Raw genomic sequence first — 20,202 nt, 5'->3', positions numbered from 1 at the left:
ACAATTTTAGCTTGAATGTCCATCACATGTCCATCACACATGCAATTAAAAAGGTGCTCTTTGAACACAGACCATTCACGCTTTAGATTTCATGTGTTTTCTCTCTGTGAATACGCTGAGTGAAGTACTGTATAAAGCATTTAGAGCAGTCAACAGGCTGGAAAAGTGCCCTATAAATATAGACCCTTGACAAGTTAAATGAAGCATTTATTATTATGTATTAGAACCAATTGCATTCGATTCATTTCTTAATATGCTGTTGTGCTGTCTATGTTGTTTTTAAAAAAAACAAGGGCACCAATCTAAACCCAGGTACATAATGGGATCAATTCCATTTGTTAACTACTATTTCCACTTGTCAAAACACAGTAATGTATACACACACAGGTCATTTATCTGTGTATATAGTCAACGACGAGTGCCATCGTTTCAAAACGTACCCAAACATATCGGAAACCAGGATATGTTTGTGTGCGTCTTTTTGTGCGAGTGTACCGGCGTGCACGTGTGTGCACGTGGTCATGATGTAACCCAAAACACCACAAAACCACCGGCACAGCAGCACAGTAAGACGTCTGTTTCAATTGCCTCCAATTGCATCAGGTCAAGCGGAACGCGTTTTGCTGGTGACAGAATGATAAAACAGGTTTTCTTTTTTGCCCCCCCCCCCCCCCCCCAATCACACGGCTGACAGGGAACGAGGAATAAAGACTGGAGAGAGAGACGTGTGGCTTCTTGGTAAGGAGAGTTTCAATTTATGGCTTTTTATAGTCGAGTAATTAACTTAAATCTAAAAATATTCAATAACCCCCTGCGATTATTCAAAGAAGATGAATCATTTTTTGACAGAACTATTTCTCTGGATCATTTCAGGGCACTGTTGCTTTTTATCAGTAGCAATGAGAGAATCTCTGATAAAAAAATGGAGGGGGAATGAGCTCAAGTCAGATGCAGATGAAAGCACAGCACAGCTATTGATTTTCAGGTTTTTATGCCCTGCTGTCATGGACTGACAATGGTCTGATTGATTTTACTGGATATTTCTTCACTACGAGCCAAAGCATGTAAAGTTTAAAAGAACAAATGCATGTCATTGTCTATTTAAGACCAATTATAATATAAAATCTCTGTCTCCATCAGCTGAAAATGGATTCTCGGAGTGAAAACAGCGACTACACTGTCATCCTGCTCTCTGTCACAGTGACATGTATTAAATGGCTAAAACACTTCCTTATGGTGCCCTCACCTCACTAAGGTGCTGGTAGCAAATAACAAGATATTAAATGTTTCATAACAACATTTTGATTCAGATTCCTGACCAATACTTCTTCAATACCAATACTAAAAAAAAGTCATCTTTCTCCAGTTCCTGCTCTCATAATTTAGTCCATGTCACTTTCAACATTCTCGATATACCTTCATTCATTCAACGAGAAGCACCAGCTCCTGAAAACACAATCTTTAGCCCCATCTTCCTCCTCTCCTTTGGGAAATCAGCTCCCATCTCTGGTAGTAACTTCCTGCACACCTCTAGACAGCCAATCACGAACAACGTTAGACTTCAGCCAAACAGCACGCCGCATGCATATAGGCTCACTGAAGTTGATGAACTTAACTGCTTAGGTAAACAAAGTTTGTTTATTATTTTTGATATTAGGTGATACAGGGGGAGTTAAGTAGACTGTTGATACCACAGAAGTATCATGAAAACATGTCCACGCAAAGAAACTGTAGACACTGAGAGTAACCAATTTCAGGAGAAATAAAAAAAAAAAGAGAGAAAAATGCAAAATGGCAGCCTTCAGAGGTCTGAAAGATATGACCTTCTTTCAGAGGAATGAAGAGTGATGTTTATGCAGACAAAGGTGGAGGCGGACAAAGACTAAGGGTCAAAATCACAAGGCTGAGTTCAAATGCTTTTACTTAACATAAGAAACGTGGCGATTGGGTTCTAAACAAAATAAAGGGACGGAGACCGAGACAGAAGCTCAAGGCGGGGGCGAGAGAAAAAGAGAGGCAACGTCAAAGAAGATAGAACAAATCTCAAACCATCTGCCTAAATAACTAGGGATGTCCCAATACAACTTTTTCACTTCCGATACAATACCGATATTGCAGCCTTGAGTATTGGCCGAAACCGATATCGATCCGATACGATATCAGCACGAATCATACATACTTTACTTACTTATTTTTTAGTGTGGAATGTTAGAATATCATTCAAGTGATGTTAGTTAAACAGAGTACAATAGTCAGCAACAGTAGGTATGAGAAAAACTGACCCATTTATTATCAACCAATGGATTACATAAATTTTAACCTTTAACATAAGAATAGTCGATTTTTTTTTGCTAATGGGGGTGTTCTGAGAGCACCCGTGTTTCAAAGGTAACAGCGTGTCTTCAGAGAACACCCCCCTTATTTTGGATTAGCCCAGGGGTTCTCTATTATTTTCTGAAAATTTCAGAGGCAGTCCAATATAATCCGATACTTGTTTTTTGGCTGATATCGGATCAGGACATCCCTATAGATAATGCCTACATCAAGTCAATACCACTGATACCTCACTGATTGTTTAAAGGAGGCGAAATTTGAGAAAGCAAAAGCAGACAGAGAACAAAAACAGAAAAGACAGTGTTCCTGCTGGGTGTCAGCAGCTGTGCTTGGGCAACCACTAAGCAGCTCATTAGAGCTAATAACAGCCGTTAATCAGAGGGAGAGTCAGAATAGAAGGCTCGGCCAACAGTGGCCCAACCATGGGGAGAAAGAAGCCAATATTAGTTAACCACCTACTGACCAACATCCACTCCACAGGACTACTCAATCTATAGATGTATAAATGACCTGACGAGAAGAAAAATAACATTTAAAAAAACAAAGGCACAAGCACTGTAATCCCCGTCAAACGACAATCGACATTTTCTGACATCATATGGACCAAACAACGAATTGATTAATGAGAAAAACAATTGATTAAGAGGAGAGGAGATGCGTAAAGGGTCAAAAATGCAAAGTACGAAGCAGACATCTCTGGCTTTTCACCAAGCTACCGCTCACTAAGGAATACACATCCTGTCTGAACTGAGAATATTGTAAAGAGACATATTTTGTGTCTCAGGTATTTGTAAGCTTTTGTTTTATTTATGACAGTTTAGATTCTTCTCCTTACATCAGTTAAGTGTGTGTGTGTGTGTACTTGTTACATCTTCCGCTGACATACTCTTCCCTGCCTTGTTTTTATGATTGGCATGTGTGTCCATGGTTGGAATACGCAGTTTGTGCGTTGTATGTGACCATGTTTTGAAGCATCTTGGTGAGAGCACTCACAGTTTCTTTGAATTTAAGTGTAAAAAGTGTAAAATTACAATAAAATGTTTCTAGTCTACCTTTTCTGTGATAAACACTGACATGAAGCCAAAACTCATTTCTGAGGAATTGAGTTCAGTGCAAAGATTCGATTTGTGGTTAGGTTAAGGTTTGGGTTAGGCATTAACTGGTTATGGTTAAGGTTAGTGATAATGTTTGGTTTCGGCTATCCAAATGAATGGAAGTCAATGCAATTTCGATTTTGTTTAAAATTAACCAAAGAGGATTTGCTTCTGCTGAGATATTTAACAAAATGTGTTAAAAAGCATAAAAATGACCATGTTACCGACAACAAACAGTAAAAGCAGCTGAAGACGATACACAGCATCTGTGTGTCGTCAGAGGACCACAGTCGATCGTTGTCAATTAAAATGACACAACTGCAGCAGCAACTAAAATAAGAAATGTTGACGATATAATTGCATAACAATAATTTTTTCAGGTAAAAAAAAGTTACGAAAAACTGAAGACACACACACACACACACTAGTGTTCTTAAATGTGCACTCCTTTGGCTCAAGGATATAATATATTTTTTTTTAAATCTTTAAAGAGGCCATAAATGAGTTAAGCTCCTGTTGGTTTAAGTGCTATTTCTTATTTTCAAAATCTTGCAGCTGTGCATCTCCAGTATGTTAAAAAAAAATGTGGAAAAAGTAAATGGGGAAAAAAACAGGTGACCATGCTGAAAGCATGTAAAAATTGTGTGTATAATTTACAAATATGCCCTTGGCAGACACCGGTTGCTCAGCATAAGCACTTGATAAAGAGCATGCCGTGAAAGTAAGTACACATCTCCTGCATTTATGAAAGCTTAAAGTAGCTTTCAGAGGAAAAAAAAGTGTGCGTCTGGGGACCGGCAAAGTCTTCATGTTTTAGAAGGGGCTGACTAAAACACACACACACACACACATAATAAACACAAATCATCCACAGTACGACAAACAAGCAGTCTCTCCTTGCTCGTCATTCTCCCAGTCTCCCCTAACAGCCACAAGGACACATCACCAAAAACTTTGTGGTTTTGCTAATGGCTCCGGTTGGCTGAGCACCTTACGTTTTTACCTCTTTGCCCGTCACTAAGTGTGCGAGTTGAGTTGTGCAAATGTCTAAAAGTTCCCTTTTAAAATCCTTTCTCCTAGTAAAACTCAGCGCCACTTAAAGATGAGCACCTACTTCTGCTGCAAAGAAACACATTTATATTTGAAAATATACTTAACCTCGAACATTGCGATTTGTCCTCCACCTCGCTTTCTCAAGGGCCACTGTCCACGACATTACCTCATTTCTACTAGGGAAACAACTTCTGTCTACAAAATGTTTGAAAGTGCATCACAACTTTTAGAAATAAAGATCACTTTTGTGTCGGCTTAAAGTCAACTCTTCAAACATGGAGGGGTGCTTCTTTTTCTAGACAATGAGGGAACCAAACAGCACGCAGTTCACCAAAGAACCAGGAAACGTCATAATTCAATAATGAACTGAAATGAACAACTGACCGCCCCCAGAAAAAGAAGTTTGACACTATATATATGCAGAGACCCATCAGTAATACTTATTTGTTTTCAACTCTAACAAGCTACAAATTCTGTCTTTGTAGCTCATTATGGTTAATGTGTGCCAAAACTGAGCAGCTTTATCACTTATTCAAAGTTGTATTTTAGCCCACTTGTTCAACCTTCAGGCAGTATTTAACACCCACAAAGAAGGATGTGGTTCTTTTTGTTCACATTGTTCATCAGCTAGTTGCTAACTTTATTGAGACAGGTAGTGTGTGTTCCTGGATTTGTTGTTTGTTTTACTTTAGAAAAAAAAAAACGACAATCAGTGTAGGAGAACAGTGATCATCTATACTCTTGCTCGCAGCAAAAACCAGAGTTGAAAATGCGACAAAGCTGAGGCAAAGTGCCAAGACGGTGATGATTCCACACAGGTTTGTCAATGAATAGAAAAACTTTCACATGATGAAAAACTAGGGAAGCTTTAAGGCTCTACTGCAGCTCACATTTTTAAGAAGCCTCTCTTAGATTTACATCCACAGTAAGTTTGTTGTGTGTTTTTTGTTTGTTTGTTTTCTGAAATACAATACATGATTGATAATACAACCGGGGCTCGAACCCGGATCTTCTTGCTGCAAAGGCAAGAGTGCTAACCACTACACCAACCATGAACCACAAAATCAAAATACATAAATTGCAAATAAAATATCGATATAATCATTCAAAATGATTGGATTTTATTTATTGAAAATACACTTTTTGTTTGCACTGATTGGAAATTTGCTTGCGGCGACTATTTTGCCTTTGCGGGCCATACTTGTTCAAGGTGCGTGGATTTTTTCTGACCATGGATGGGACAAAGCAAGCTGTCTGCTGATTGGCTACTGAGTTTTGGACAAGGTACTTATAATAATTGTAAGAATATCCAAGACTCCAAGCCTGTGTCTGAGGGTTTCTGAATCTCTCCAAGCACAATGTGCATCTTATGATGTTGTTTCACCACTTTAGTGTGTTGTTGTGAAAACTAAATAAACCAAACTAAAAAAGAAGAATAGGGAAAGCTGTTAGGGAGGCATTTGGTAAATAATTACTCTCTAAACTGGTATCCAACATGTGAACCTCATGGTGAGGGTTTTTAGTCACACAAATATTAGAAGCCCTCCTTTTCCACGGTGGTGACAACACACTCAAAATAGAAAAACAATCTTAGCAACAGAGACGCCGTTGCTAGCCACTTTGTGCCTGTTATGACAACTTCTGCTTCAAAGTGAGGGAGGGCGATGGTTTTTCTGATGGGAGGAAGGGCTGCCTGGCTCGGCTGTTTCCTGACAGCATGGGGGCACTTTCTTTGAAAATCGTGTTTGTTTGCTCTGTAGTTTGTCGTTCTCGGTCATTCACTGGGCCCTCACTTCTTCCTACTCTTAAGGCTTGCCAAGAGAAAATCTCACTTGTCCTCATTCAGATTCTACATCTCTTTCATGCACGCCTGTCAAATGCTCATCTCTTTGGATTTTCAAAATCACTGCCCGCTCTCTTATTTGCCTCCTTGTCTTGAATCGTTCTTCAGAGCAGATCCATACGTAGACATCGGCATGCAGATTACAATATGGATCCACTGACCAATCAAAGACCATTCCCGCTATTAAATGAAGAACAGCAATGATCTCTGGCCTGTCATGGCTCATCCCGGCCTTAATTGGATTCATTTTTTTTGTCAGCTAATTGGAAAGGCACTCCACAAAGCAAGATAGGAAAAAGACAAAGTAATGCCTCACAGTTACCTCACACAACAGACTTGCTGAATCAATTTTTCCTTTGACAAGATGGAGGCCTGCTAGACTGCTTAACAGTCCAAGTGGATACACAACAACTTTAGAGGTTTTATCAATAATCTACCAATTGGAGCTTTTCAATTTGGATTAACAGGCAGGTATTGATGGAATTTAGTCAGAGGCAGAAAATAAGGGCAGCTGAAAAGATGGAGTGGTTAAGAGGTTGAGCCACTGCTTCACATTGCATCATCAAAAAGCAAATATAGTGTTTGATAGCCAAACAAGAGCTGCAGTGCCACACAGAGGTTATAATACGACTGTGAAAAAGCCTGAGAGAAAGAGTGAGAGAGCTAAAAGGAAAGCGCCTGATAAACAGTGGAGCTGAAGAAAAACGGACAAGACTCATTAGGAGGAGAGAATAAACAACTGCAAAACAGGTCAGAGACTGAATCACATTTGCTCACATCCTCAGGTACAGATTGTCACTCAAGCTCAGACACAAGAAGCATATTTTTGGATGAACTAAATCTGAACATTTGCGTTTGTGCAAGTGAAAAGACAAAAAAAAAACCACACACACACACCGTGATGCACCGACAGAGCAGATGCCACTTGCGGTGAACTGTGTAACCTGGTTAGCTGTCAGACGGAAACCGACAAGAAGTAAGAAATAAAGCTCAACACAAGTGTATGCGTATGTAAATGCAGACAACAGTTCAGAGCAGAGCTCTCTCAGAGAGAGCGGGATGGTGGGTTTGAGGCAGAGCATGAGATAATCTCCACATGGAATTAAGTTGTTTAATTTATTTATTTAGTGCTTTACAAAAAAAGATCACTCTCACTGGCTGTGACTCAGAGACTGTGTGCAAGCCTACTACACATCATACAGTACATAAGATGATGCAGACACAAAACCACTGCTCATCACAGCAGGACGCACACATGCAGGAAATGCGTTTCTTCGAATGTCATGGATGATTTTAACTGCAGCTTTACTCAGCTTTACTTAGCTCTTCAGTGTTTTTCTCAAGTCCAATGAATGGCAAGTGATCATTTACTGGCATTTTCAGCATATCAACTTTAAACCTAGTACCCTAATTCGGTATCCGTGTAGTGGTAGTATGTACAGGTTGTTTCTGCTGCCCCCAAATCACCTCGTAAAAAGAAATGAATCCAGGTTTAAACACACATTTCAGCCTCAGTGAATTTTAGCTGGAAACATCACAAACCTCACAAACGTCCCATGTTAATCATACTTGGTTGTGGTTTTGCGCATTAGTTAAACACTGCATAAAAATAATTCCCTAATGTCCCATAGAAATGTCACTAGCATGTCTCCATGTCTAGGGCCTGGGTATTTTATTTTAATGACAACAATTTATCTTCCTGCTTTCACTATGTGCTTATGAGCTCACAAAGGCAGGAGTGAAAAAGGAAGACTGACAGAATTAGAAAAGCGTTAGCAAAACAGAGTAAGAATTTCCTACTTTCGTCCCGTCCACAAAGAAGCAGAATTGGGCCAAAAGCCAAACTTCACTCTGCTCCACAAAACAGGAGAGTCTAACAGCAACAACATCACAGTGCATCAGCCCATCATGTAAGATGCCAGCCGGGCATGTTGTGAAGGTTTGTTCGCTGTGTACGTTCAAGGCTCAGCAGCTCATGGAGATACAAGGCAACAAAGCACAAGGCGATACTTTGATGATCTGACATTAGCCTAAATTCACCCACAGAGAAAGTGGAGAGTTGCGGAAACTCATTTGAATCGGCTCATTTGCTGAGTTTAGATAAAAGAGTTTAGATCACACACTGGTCTCAGAGCGACCGGCGTTCGGGGAGAGTTGAGGTCTTGGTCGACAGCGTGCATAGGTCCAGTAGCAATACTGTGCTACTGTTCCCCGTTTGCCTTGCGGGAGCCTTGTCTGTGTTGATTCAAGTGTGATCAGTGTTGAATAAACTTGGAATGGACTCATCTGCTGAGCTACAACGGGGGAGTTTGAATTGTGAACTGTTGGTGGGGAGACATGTGGTTGGGGAGAGTGCGGGTGTTGGCCGACAGTCTGTATAGGTCCAGTAGCAATACGTTAGCCATCCCCAAGTCCCTTATGGGAGCCTTGGGATTCCAATGACGGCGAGAGAAAAAGCCAAAAGACTCTTCTTTGGAAGGGGAGCAAAATAAGGAAAATGGAAAAGCATGTGGAGGAGCTTTAAGCTGAAAGCCCAAGTTTGGGAGGGGGGGGTCAATCCCTTGAAAGTGGTTAAATCATTAAAAAGTGGTGGCGAGAAAGTTGGGAAAATCTGACAAAAAAAGGCTGGATGCCATTATTCCAGAAAAGAATGAAGAATGCAATTGTATGTGCCAAATTGTTAGGAAGAGAAACTGAAGGCCGAGGAAGGAGGGAATCCTAACAGGTACAAGGTTCCCCCCAACTTCAAGAGGATATGCAATCAATTCGAGCTGCATGTGTCTCTGTCGGGGGGGATGAGGAGGGAAATAAACCTCTGAACTACGATAAATGACCAGTCATTGAGGATTTCGGGCTGTGGAGGGCAGTATTGCACCTTTCAGTCTACAGCCTGCGCGGAATTATTAGGAGAAGAGAAACAAATGCATTGTTGAGGTAGGTTAAAAAAAAAAAAAAAAAAAGACTAAATTATTAGGCTGACAATTTTTCACCTCGCAGTTTATTTTAAGGCTATACCAAACATTTATGTCTATTAGCGATTAATCTGCTGACTGCATTTTGGAGTACACACATTAAATATCAACCAAACGCTTGCAGAGTTGAATATAAAGCAGTCAATGGTATTATTTTGTTCAAAGGTCAAAATAATAATACTTCATACACAGTGGTCTGTGTTACAGCTCTGAATCATTCCACAGAATAACAGGAACAACTATATTAGGTCTGATCATATCGACTAAAAACAGCCGCACAACAAACAGGATCATTTTGGGTGTGTTGGAGTAAACTTAGTAAAACAAAGAAGCTGGGGAAAAAAAACGCATTAAAAAACAAACACTCATTTGCTCCGAGTAAAGCGTTGTGTACCAAAACGAGAATTGAAAATCTTGCGGGCTTCCCAGCACTTAATTTGTGGATCCTAATTGTGTCTCTGACACCCAGATGGTACGACGTGTGCAAGGTGTTCCTCTCGAGTATTGTGGTTTCAGTTTAGTAGTGGGGGGTTTTTTTTTGGGCCACGGCATAGTACAAAAGGCTCAAATAAGCACATTATAGTGCATGTGAGATGTAAATAGAAATAAACATTCTGTGACAGCAAGTGCAACTTACTTACATTTGCTTAATGCACGGTTTACTGCCTATCACTAACATAATGAAAAGTTGGATGCTGCAAAATGCTCATTAAAAACTGTTCTCTCAGTGCCAGTTGTTGACTGAAGCAGTTGCAATAAAGGCCAAAATCATGGACATATTTATGAAAGGTTGATTGAGATTTTATTGTATCCTGCTAATTTGATTTCTTCTGACTGTGTTTAAGCGTCTGGTGTACTGAAATAGACCAAAAAAAAAAATGTAATGAAGAAACTGTTTACTTTTATTTAACTGACTGAGAGACTTTTTTACGACGCATCACATTATGACTGCACGTCACTGTCTTTTAGTCTTCCTGGACGGAGGGAGGTGCAAGTAAAAAAAAAAAAAGCGTCACTGAGTCGCTCATCTTAATAGTTGTGACAATCAAAATCATCACTGAAGGACAAAACAATCTCCTCCAGCTGCTCTGACTCGTGTTTATACTGTCACATGCATGGATTGTGACAGTACGACATTAAATTCATCTGCATAAATGTAGCACAACATGAGCTCACGCAGTGGGGGGAGATTACTAGCGGGGATACGAGAGATTGAAGTGTAAATCAAAACGAAGAGTGGAAAACAGAGGGCACAGAGCTGTAGAAGAAATTAGTTTACATGTAGAGAGAGGCCAAAGGTTGGTTCTATGCAGCCTGTGGTGGTGAACTAGTAACAACATGTGTAGGGGTCGTTCACATGCTAGAATAGGGCTTGTAGTTTTGAAAAACTTGTGCTTCCCAACCTCAGTTCCCCCTGAGTTGAGAAACATCTTCCAACTTTTCTTCGTTACGTGCCCACCAGTGACACTTGGTCCTGTTAGTGTTATTGTTAGCAAAGATGGCGGACACTGTTTACATTCTGGGAATGCGGTCCCGTCCCCCACAGAAGCGCCTCGGTTAAAAAACACCTGAAGCTTCTGTGTGTCTTTTCCAAGTGTTTTTTGAGGCTGCATGTGAGAGGCCACTTCTGCCTGTCACACGGCCTCACTCCGCACAGCGGACGGCAGCACTTTGAGCGGGTGAGCGGCACAAAGGCAAGACTGATCCTCACTTCAGCAGCGTTATCCCATTTCATAGCACAAAAGATCAGAGTTTTAAAGTGGTTGAAAAAAAAAAAAAGGGAGAGTGTCGACACTTACCAATGTACTCAAAGACATAGACCACGAAGAACGGCGTGACCAGGTCGTTGATGCCTTGCACGTAGCCGCTGGCCGGGTGGCGAATGGCCCATATGAACAGGATCCGCTCAAAAATCTTTCATACGCACAAACATGCACACAGAGGCAAAAAGTCAAAACACATTTACATGACAGAGATGATAGTTTCATTACATTACAGAGAAAGGCACTAAGCCCCTCTGTTGTGTATAAGCTAAAAAAAAAAAAAAACTTTTTGTTGTATAATCTGTCTCTGGCTCATCTTTCTTTGTACAAAATGGCAGATTCCCATTCACTGAAATATTCAACTTTTTAAAGAGACACTAAATCATTATTCCAATCATCAAACTTTCAAATATTGGGCTGTTAAAATTGCAGCTTTAAATCATGTGAGTGTAAAGATTAGAGGGAGAGTGTGGAAAGGAGGAATTGGAACAATCGAGGCATGCCAAGCTGGTGAAGAGGAAAGCAGTTAAACGGGTACAATCTTGCTACGAGAGCCTGGGTGTTACAATACAAAAGTGGATATTAAAATTGGTATTTTATCATTCTAGGGTTTTTTTCTTAATATGTTGATGGAATATTTATGAATTTTATGATATATCTCTGTAAATGTTAGGGTTATTTGTTTTGTTGTCTGTCTTTAACTGTATTAAATGTGCGGTTGCCTAGCCAGGTCTAGGATTTCTGTACTCAATGAGTTTTTCCTGGTTAAATAAAAATATTTTTTGTAATATTTATTCCACAGTTTTAAAAAGAGACACAACACTTTGTCTCCTTTCTCTCTCGACGTAGAGTACATAAAGAACTACATTAAAGGCACCCTGTGGAGATTCTGACCACTAGTAGTGCTGTAGAGCAGTGTTCATGTGGACCAGAAGGCACAAGAATAGCAATGCACCAACAAAGATGAAAACAATGGAGATATAATCCAGTAAACATGAATTTTAAAATGTTTTTAAGGACATACATGCATTCAACATGTTCATTAATCCTAAAGAATTAGTTAGCGTTTGCTTAAAGTGTGTGGTTCTGCACAGTCAGCTCAAAAACAACTAAATGCCTCAAGTCGTAATAATAAACAATTTACAATGCCGCATTCAAAGCTTTATGCGTGTGTTTATTCACATTTCATTTAGGCTACATGTTGTCAGTATGACAAATGCCTAATTGTATAAAATGACGAAGTGGTGAACCTTCTATATTAAAAGGCTTAAGGTTCAACTTTACTGCGTCATCGTAATGTTCTTTTCCAGGCCATTACATCATAACTCAGTAACAGATGGGGAGATTGTGATCATATTTCCTGGAACCTGACGGTTTGGTGGAGGCACAAGACAGCAATTCCAGTTCCACTCAGTCTGTATCCTTCTCTTCCCCCACGAGTCTGGTTGCTCTACCTTCTCCCTTCCTCTCTCCCTACTTCCTCATATTTTTTTGCAAGGCAAACACTTCCATCTTGGTTATGGGTGGCTATTTAATGCTGACAGCCCCAGTGAATTAGAGGACGCTTGATGTTCAGCTTCATTTTCTGGTAAGCGTATGCTTTTCCTCCCCAAAATACACACACACACACATTCTCTCTCACCTTGCCGTGCGACACCCATGAAGCACTTTCTTATTTTTGTGGTGTTTGTCATGTTCCTGGCACTTTCTAAATAACCTCATACCTCATTGCTTTACGGGGAACAAAAACATAAGCACGACAATGTCGCCCTTTGGAAAGCTGTGCACGCAAATGCTTTCATTTTTATTTATTAAGACAGCTCCACTGGAAAGATGCAACTCTCTCTGGGTTTTCACAAGACTTTTGCCTTGAACCACCTTCACCTGCCTCCACACTTCACACCTCCACTCCCCTTATCAAAGCCCCATCCATCAAACAAAAGAGAGATGCTGGTGCTAGCAAGGGAGTAATGGTGCTTTCTTTTCATGCAACCTCAAAAGCTGACATACATATTTCACATTTGGCACCTGCACGGACAACAACAATGAATGAACTCACATACTCACTGCCCTGCCCTCATCTAAGTAAAGAAACCACCCACTAATTTAGGGTTGTTGTGGTTTTTTTCCGTGTGTGTGTGGGGACATTTGTATGTGACAGTGTGAAAACACGGAGGAACTGTGATGAACACAGAGAACTTAGTCTTCAAGTTTAACCAAAGCTCGCTCAACCCTACAAAGACGCAGATTCTTGCAAATCATGTTCAACTAACAACTTAAATGTCCTTTGTGGTGACAGACGGCACTTTGTTTGGTTACTGTTGTGATGACGCAGCACTAGCACTTTAGAACTGGGGGTTCAATACCAAGCGAGTGTGTTTGCCTTCATTGTTTTAGTCAAAGGGGCAAAATGTACAAAGAGCGGAGCTTGAGAAAACTTTCTTTTGCTTGTTATGCTTTTGTGGGGTTTCTGTTGAGTGTCTGTGTTGTGCCGGGAGTGTGTTGTTTGTCGATGTTAGCAGACTCCATTCCTATTCATACTACAAAAACTCAACTACAACTTACTGCCGACTGCTTTGGTAACGGCGGGAAGAGGGCCGCCCCTGACTCGGGCATACTGGAGTGCAAATGACGTCACATATTTTTATTTATGTCAGTCTACAGACCATTGAAGGCAATGAATGGTGGTGTAAGCCAAGAAATGTTATATTTCAGCTTTGATGTCATATGAATTAAAAATCCTTTATCATAATCTTTAAAACAGGTGATCTACAGTACACTTATCATGAGCTCCAGACCATTAAGAACCCAATAGGGCTAATTTTAGAAAGGAGCAGACTGCAAATTATTTAATTAAAAAGATTAGGAACTTCAAGTTAAGTTAACACTAAGTTAATGTAAAAGCTCAATTCTGTCTATATAATTGCACTGCATAGCATTATAATAATATAAATGAATGTCTATTACAGTCAAATAATTATCAGTGCTGATTGAGCCAAAAGGCAAAATAGTGGTTCGAGTGTGGCTGAAAGGGCCCACGAGAAGATGTGGAAGTAGATTCTACTGCTAAAATAAAATGAACTTTCAGCAGTTTGACAGGATAAACACTTCCAGCAACTGAGTAATGGAAGGGTAAGGGCGGGTGCGATCACTTGGGCGACGGTAGTGTTTTGGTGATTACTCAGAATTCCTCCGGGGGGGCTACAGAAGTTCCGCACTGGAGATTTAATATAGCAGACATTGTGGTTTAGTGATGAATCCTGCTCTTTCAGCCTGTAATCAGAATCTGGAGCCATGAGTAAGTGCTTTCTTTTCATGTCGGGGACTTGTAATTGCTGATTATCAAAATCTTGTGAAGCCTGTATTGTTCTTTGGAATGAGAAAAACTCAAGCACTTAGAAAATCTCTGCGCAACTGCTTTATTATCCATCTCTCCCTGAAATGGAACAGGCTGTTGACTGCTTTCCATCTCGACAAAAAATCTCAGCGAGCCCCACGGGAGGGAAGGTGGAAGGGAGAGAGGGAGGGCTGGCTGAGACAAACAAGTTAATGAAATGAAGCAGAGGTGATTTTCAGGTGCCGTCACGGAAAAAAACACACATAAAGAAGGAGGCCTTTGGAGTCTACTGCATACCAAAATATATAAGGAGCACTCCGTTTGAATATATAAAAGCACACCAGTGGCTTTCATTTGGAAAACAAAGAGGTGTGCGGGGATGGGAGGGAGAGACACAAGGCAAAATGAGGTAAAAGAAAAGAATGCATACAGTGGCTGCACATGAGATAGTAGACCTTGTCTGATCTTATTTCTACTTTCCTAACCTCCCTGGTTGCATCCTGTACAAGACGGGGGCAACAGAAGGTGGTGTTGCCTGGGGCACTGTGTATGCGCGCGCGTGTATATTTTTAAGTGTATGAATTAATATTCTTGTACATGTGCGCAGATTTGTGCATAGATTATAGCAGCAATTCTCATTTCCATTTCCCTTTAATAATGTGTGTAAACATGCATAATATAGTAGTGGTGCGCCGGTTTCAGGAGAGTGGGTAGGTGAGTGTGAGTGTGTGTGTTCTTGCCCACACCTGTGTGTAGGTGTATACACAGAGCAGGCCAGAGTATTGGCCTCCTCATTAGCCTGCACCTCATTATGGGATTTCGCTATCAGTGTTTCCACTTCTCTACTTCTTAAGCCAGTGGCTCTGTGTATGACAGGACCTCCCAGAAGCACTGCAATAATAAGATCAGCTTAACCTCGTAGATATGAATGGCGTCGAGTTAATTTCCGTGTTAAGCTGCATCAGGAAGGCGCTCTGATAGTCCCTCTGGCCTGATGAGCCACGCTTCCTACGCACATGCTAAGTAGTTTATTATACCCCAAAACACAAGTGAACACATTTACATTTTAAGGATTTAAACAACTCTCTTGTCTAAAAAAGGAACTGGCGTAGAAAATGGTTGGTCGTGTGCCCTAACCACCACTGATAAATATTGCTTTATCAAACCTAATGCTTACAGGGTCTTTAAGATAATGACTTCTTATATTCCAAGCAACACAGTAAACCGCAGCAACAGTTTATCCTTTTGCTGTGTTTTCATTTATTTAAAAATGGTATTTATAGATTAAAAATCATCCGTGTCCAGGCGAGCATTTGAGCTCGGTTTCTGACATAATCTGCGCCCATAAGAATACACCTAAATATATATATATATATATATATATATATCGTGCAGAGATGTATAAAGTACTAGAGACCAAGTCTTGAGTAAAAGTACTTCAATAGAAGTTGAAATGTTCTTTAAGCACCACACTTAAGTGGAAGTACTAAAGTATTCAACATTTATTGTACTTATGTATTCCAAGTAGTTTACTTTAATATGTACTACTCAAGTACTGAAAGTAAAAGTAGAAGTATGTTATGTACTTACCATTAGCTACCCTATAAGCTACACTTTAAAACACTACACTATTATAAATACAGGCATGTGATTAGGCAGCACAAAAATAGACGTGGTCTATGATTTGGCAACAGTAAGCTATATATGTCATAAAATAAAAGATAAGTCTAAAACACCGGCGATATGCGGACAACGGATGTCGTCGGAGCAGAATTTGTGCGTTTCGATTCATGACAACAGAGCGGTCAATATGCTCAGCAGCGCCAACAAAGTTAAACAAAGTGGAACAACAATGCAAACAACAATGTGGATCTGGTCACATGCAGGAGAGCAGGTATGGTTTAATGTTTCTGTATGTGTTCTTACTAAATGTCCGTGTGTGTGTGTGTGTGCCCATGCCAGTCCATGCAATGTGCTGAAGCGAGGGTTTTCCCATTTTTAACACTAGGCAGACCAAAGCAGCAAAATAAATTGACATCTTCAATTTTCCTTCACTGAGTTTTATGATTATACCATTATGACCCCCCACTGATGCCATTAACACACCCCATGCTGCCATTTTTGTTTGTGCCTTGATGGAGTTTTTCTTTTTTCTTAGTTTTGTCATTTAATGTGATTCAAGTCACTGGTTGATGCTACGACCCCTATCTGCCTGACAGCAGAGGGGAAAACCCTGCTGGGTGAGGTGGTGTGTGTGTGTGTGTGTGTGTGTGTGTGTGTGTGTGTGTGTGTGTGCAGCAGAGGGGAGGGGGGACATTTTGAGAGACTGGAACTGAATCTCACCTCTTGGACAGAAGCTTGTTGAAAAAGAGGAATAAGGGGATTAGTTCTCGGTATGTCAATGTGAATCTGCAGAGAGAAAGACAGAAAAAAAAAAAGAGACAAACACTGAAGCATCAGGCAGGTTAGCAGAGATCTGGCCATTACAGACAGTGACGGAGACAGTGGGAGAGAGCAACAGTTAGTGGATTGATGTCCTTGATTGAAGGCAAACAGGGGTTGCGGTGATCTGAAATGGATTGCAGCCGTGGTCTTGAGTGTGCATAGGTGTGTCTCTGTGCGACAAGTCGCCTCTGTCACAGTATGTGTACGTGCATTTCTGTGTAGTTTTCATGTGCCTTGTGAGACCACGTTTACACCATTTCAGAGTATCCACCCTGCAGACGAACACGACGACAGGAGGGACAGAATCGTCAGAGGAGGGAGCCAGACGGATGAGGGGGACAGCGCCTGGAGCCAAGCCAGCTGAAATGTTCCAAACTGGACAGGTGGACGGTTTTGTGAGGGTGTGTGGCTTTTATTTTTTTTTTTACTGACAGGAGCAGGGACTGAGCTATGTCCACAGTCCTGTCTGCTCTGTCCGCCTTACCTCTGTCACCTTTGGCTGCAGCACCAAAGACTCTGGACTCATCCTAGGAATGTCTATGTGGATCTAACAGTAACATGGGAGAGAGTTGTGTTAGACAGACAGACAGACACACACACAAAAGTGCCAATGTAGAAGTCCCCGTCATGCACATGTCAATACACTTAATCCTGGGTAATACTTTATATTACAGAACAATGACACAAAAGTTTGACAGAAAAAAAGTGTGGGAGGGAAGTCATATTATTGCAATACCATCTTCAAGTCATTTCAAGCTTGGTAATAATAACAACAACAGTGTGGCAATGAGAAGACAATATTAAAAGTCTGCCCATTGCTGTGAAATCAAAATATTTCTTTGAATGAAACTCCTCTCACAGATTGTAGGTCAACCAGTTGAAAAACTTTATTCTACCATAATAAAATGTTGATCCTGGCTAAGATAAAATGCCTTGAAACTAAATATGGAACTTTAAGGAGCATTAAACGCCTTAAAAGTAATCTTCTGCTCATCTTATAATGTGCGTATTTATGTCTGTGGTTGTTGGGGGGGATTGCAATGTTTAATGTCTGTTTTCTTTTTTCTTTCTGTCCTACATGTTTTTGTAAACAAAGCTGCTGTGATGCAAGACAAGTTTCAGGGCTGTTCTGACAATTAAGTATTTTGTATCGTACTACAGTTTTACTATGTATATTCCAAGCTTGGTAGTGAGAATCGCTATAGGCCAGTTTCTCCAAAACCTTTTATACAAGGACTAAATTTATAAAGATGAAAAATTCAGAACAGAAAAAGGAAAAAGAGCAGATTAGTGCTAAATATACATATCCGACTATTTTTACAGCCAATCTTTAGCAGCTAATATTATTTTGAAAAGGTAAATTCAACATTGTACAATATATGTCCTTGATAAATGAATCACAGCAACATTTTTTGCGTTATTAAAAAATCTAGAGTAAAAGGCCAGTCAAAATGACCCACAAGTCACTGCTATAGGCTTACATCAAGCTAATACTTGTTACTTGTTGTTACTACTCTACTGTAAAGCGTTAAATTGTTTGACTCATGGGCAAGTCTTTCTCACGTTAATTAAGATAAAGGACTTCATTTACGTTCAGTCAACGGGAATCATGTTTTTATTTTTCATCTTAGCTGGGTAAATATTCTCGTTGTTGCGGCGTATAAATTCCTTGTAACGACAACTTCCCTATCACAGGAGCTCCAGGGGAATAATTTGTGTTCAATTGTGGCTTGAATCTAAGCTGGAATAATACTAAAGGCAGCACAAGGCTGCATAAGACAACAGCATCCTGCATCCAATCTGTTAAGCATAACTTGGCAGACTGATAAAGTAAATGAGAGACTCATTAACATCAAACTAGGTGTAAAAGATTAAGTGACAAATTCAATGAGTTTTTTTCTCTCTCTGCTCTCTGGATTTCCAAGTAGGCAACTCTTTTATATATATATATATATATATATATACACACACACGTATATGTGTGTGTATATATTTATATATGTATATATGTATATATGTGTGTATATGTGTATATACATATAAACATATATATATACTGTTCATATATACATATATATACACACACACACGTATACATAGATATATATATATATATATACACATATATATATATATATATATATATATATATATATATATATATATACACACACATACATATAGCAAAGCTCGTTTTTTCCTTTTTAAAAGAGTCAATATGTAAGCTACGCAACAAGAGTTAAGTAAGATAAATTTGAAATTACGTATGAATTGCTTTCATATGGCTCCTTTAAATACTCTTCATCTCTGAATGGAATTAAACTGCAGCAGCAATGTAAGTAGGGACTTCTACAGTAGCTCGTCCAAACACATTTAATTACACCCATACACTACACAAGCTATTTAGGCAAGTAACCAGCAACATAAACAAATACACAAAGGAGACAGATGGAGATTCAAGATGGATAATAATAAACCCTCCCATATGAACATAGACATAGAGTATGAGACACGTGTATATATAGATAAACATATAGATGAGGTCCATACTAACAGTGCTAACACACAACAATGAGCAATTTGAGGGCCAAAGCAAAAATATGAACAAATACAAAGTCACACACAAAAAAAACACTAACAATCTAAACAGTGATGGAATGAACAGAATTTGTCCAAAAAAATAAAGGTTTTGAAGACGTGATCCAAACAAACATCAAAACGATATATGCCAGCTTCCTGCCACTGTGTATAGCAGATCAATGAGAAAATTGGACAGAATGCGGGAGATGTGTATTCTTGCTTATCGACCGCTCACTTTGATGTCTGTTATCAGCCTAAAATGAATAGGAAGTAGTGAAATGTTGAAAAGAAAGAGTGTGCGGGGAAGTTAGAGAGAGAGAGAGAAATAGAGATGTTGTTTTTAAAGTGAAATATAAATGTTATATAGGCAGCTTTTCTAAAAGCTTGATGTGGGTTGGGTCCATTCAGAGGTCAAACAAACTGGCAGGCTGACGGACGGACAGGCAGACAGACAAACAATGAGTGAGAGAGACTGAAGGACATAAGAAAATAAACACATTTAAAAAAGAAGTTTTTGTTTTGGGTTTTTTTTTCCCCAAAGTTACCGTTTCTACTAATCCTTTGTGCAAGGTTCAATCCGTCAAAACACATATGCTCTTAAACATACAAACAAACAGCTTTGTGCCCTGGGTCTCTGCTGCAGTACAAACATGAAAAGTTGTTGTTTTAGATCAGGGGTGTCAAACTCAAACGACCTGGGGGCCAATGAGCATCTAGTCTGGTCAAGCGGGGGCCGACAGAGGAAAAAAAGTGGAAAAAACAACTATTTAGTAGTCGGTGG

General features: G+C 39.8%; 1 protein-coding gene across 3 annotated transcripts in view; it reads right to left on the bottom strand.

Annotated features, from left to right (window-relative positions):
- tbc1d22a (TBC1 domain family, member 22a) overlaps positions 1–20,202 on the bottom strand; it is a 116,799-nt gene that overhangs the window by 62,747 nt on the left and 33,850 nt on the right. The window contains exons 8-10 of one of the 3 annotated variants that reach the window (XM_058624103.1): positions 17,326–17,388; positions 16,740–16,805; positions 11,096–11,210 (exon numbers count right to left, since the gene is read on the bottom strand). In XM_058624103.1, coding sequence (XP_058480086.1) covers positions 11,096–11,210; positions 16,740–16,805; positions 17,326–17,388 — 244 coding nt within the window. The remainder of the gene's footprint in view (positions 1–11,095; positions 11,211–16,739; positions 16,806–17,325; positions 17,389–20,202) is intronic. The other 2 variants (XM_058624106.1, XM_058624105.1) reach the window with 2 other exon arrangements.

This window comes from Solea solea, chromosome 3 (genome assembly GCF_958295425.1).
Source record: "Solea solea chromosome 3, fSolSol10.1, whole genome shotgun sequence".
Lineage (NCBI taxonomy): Eukaryota > Metazoa > Chordata > Actinopteri > Pleuronectiformes > Soleidae > Solea > Solea solea.
This window is presented reverse-complemented; position numbering and strand designations above follow the sequence as displayed.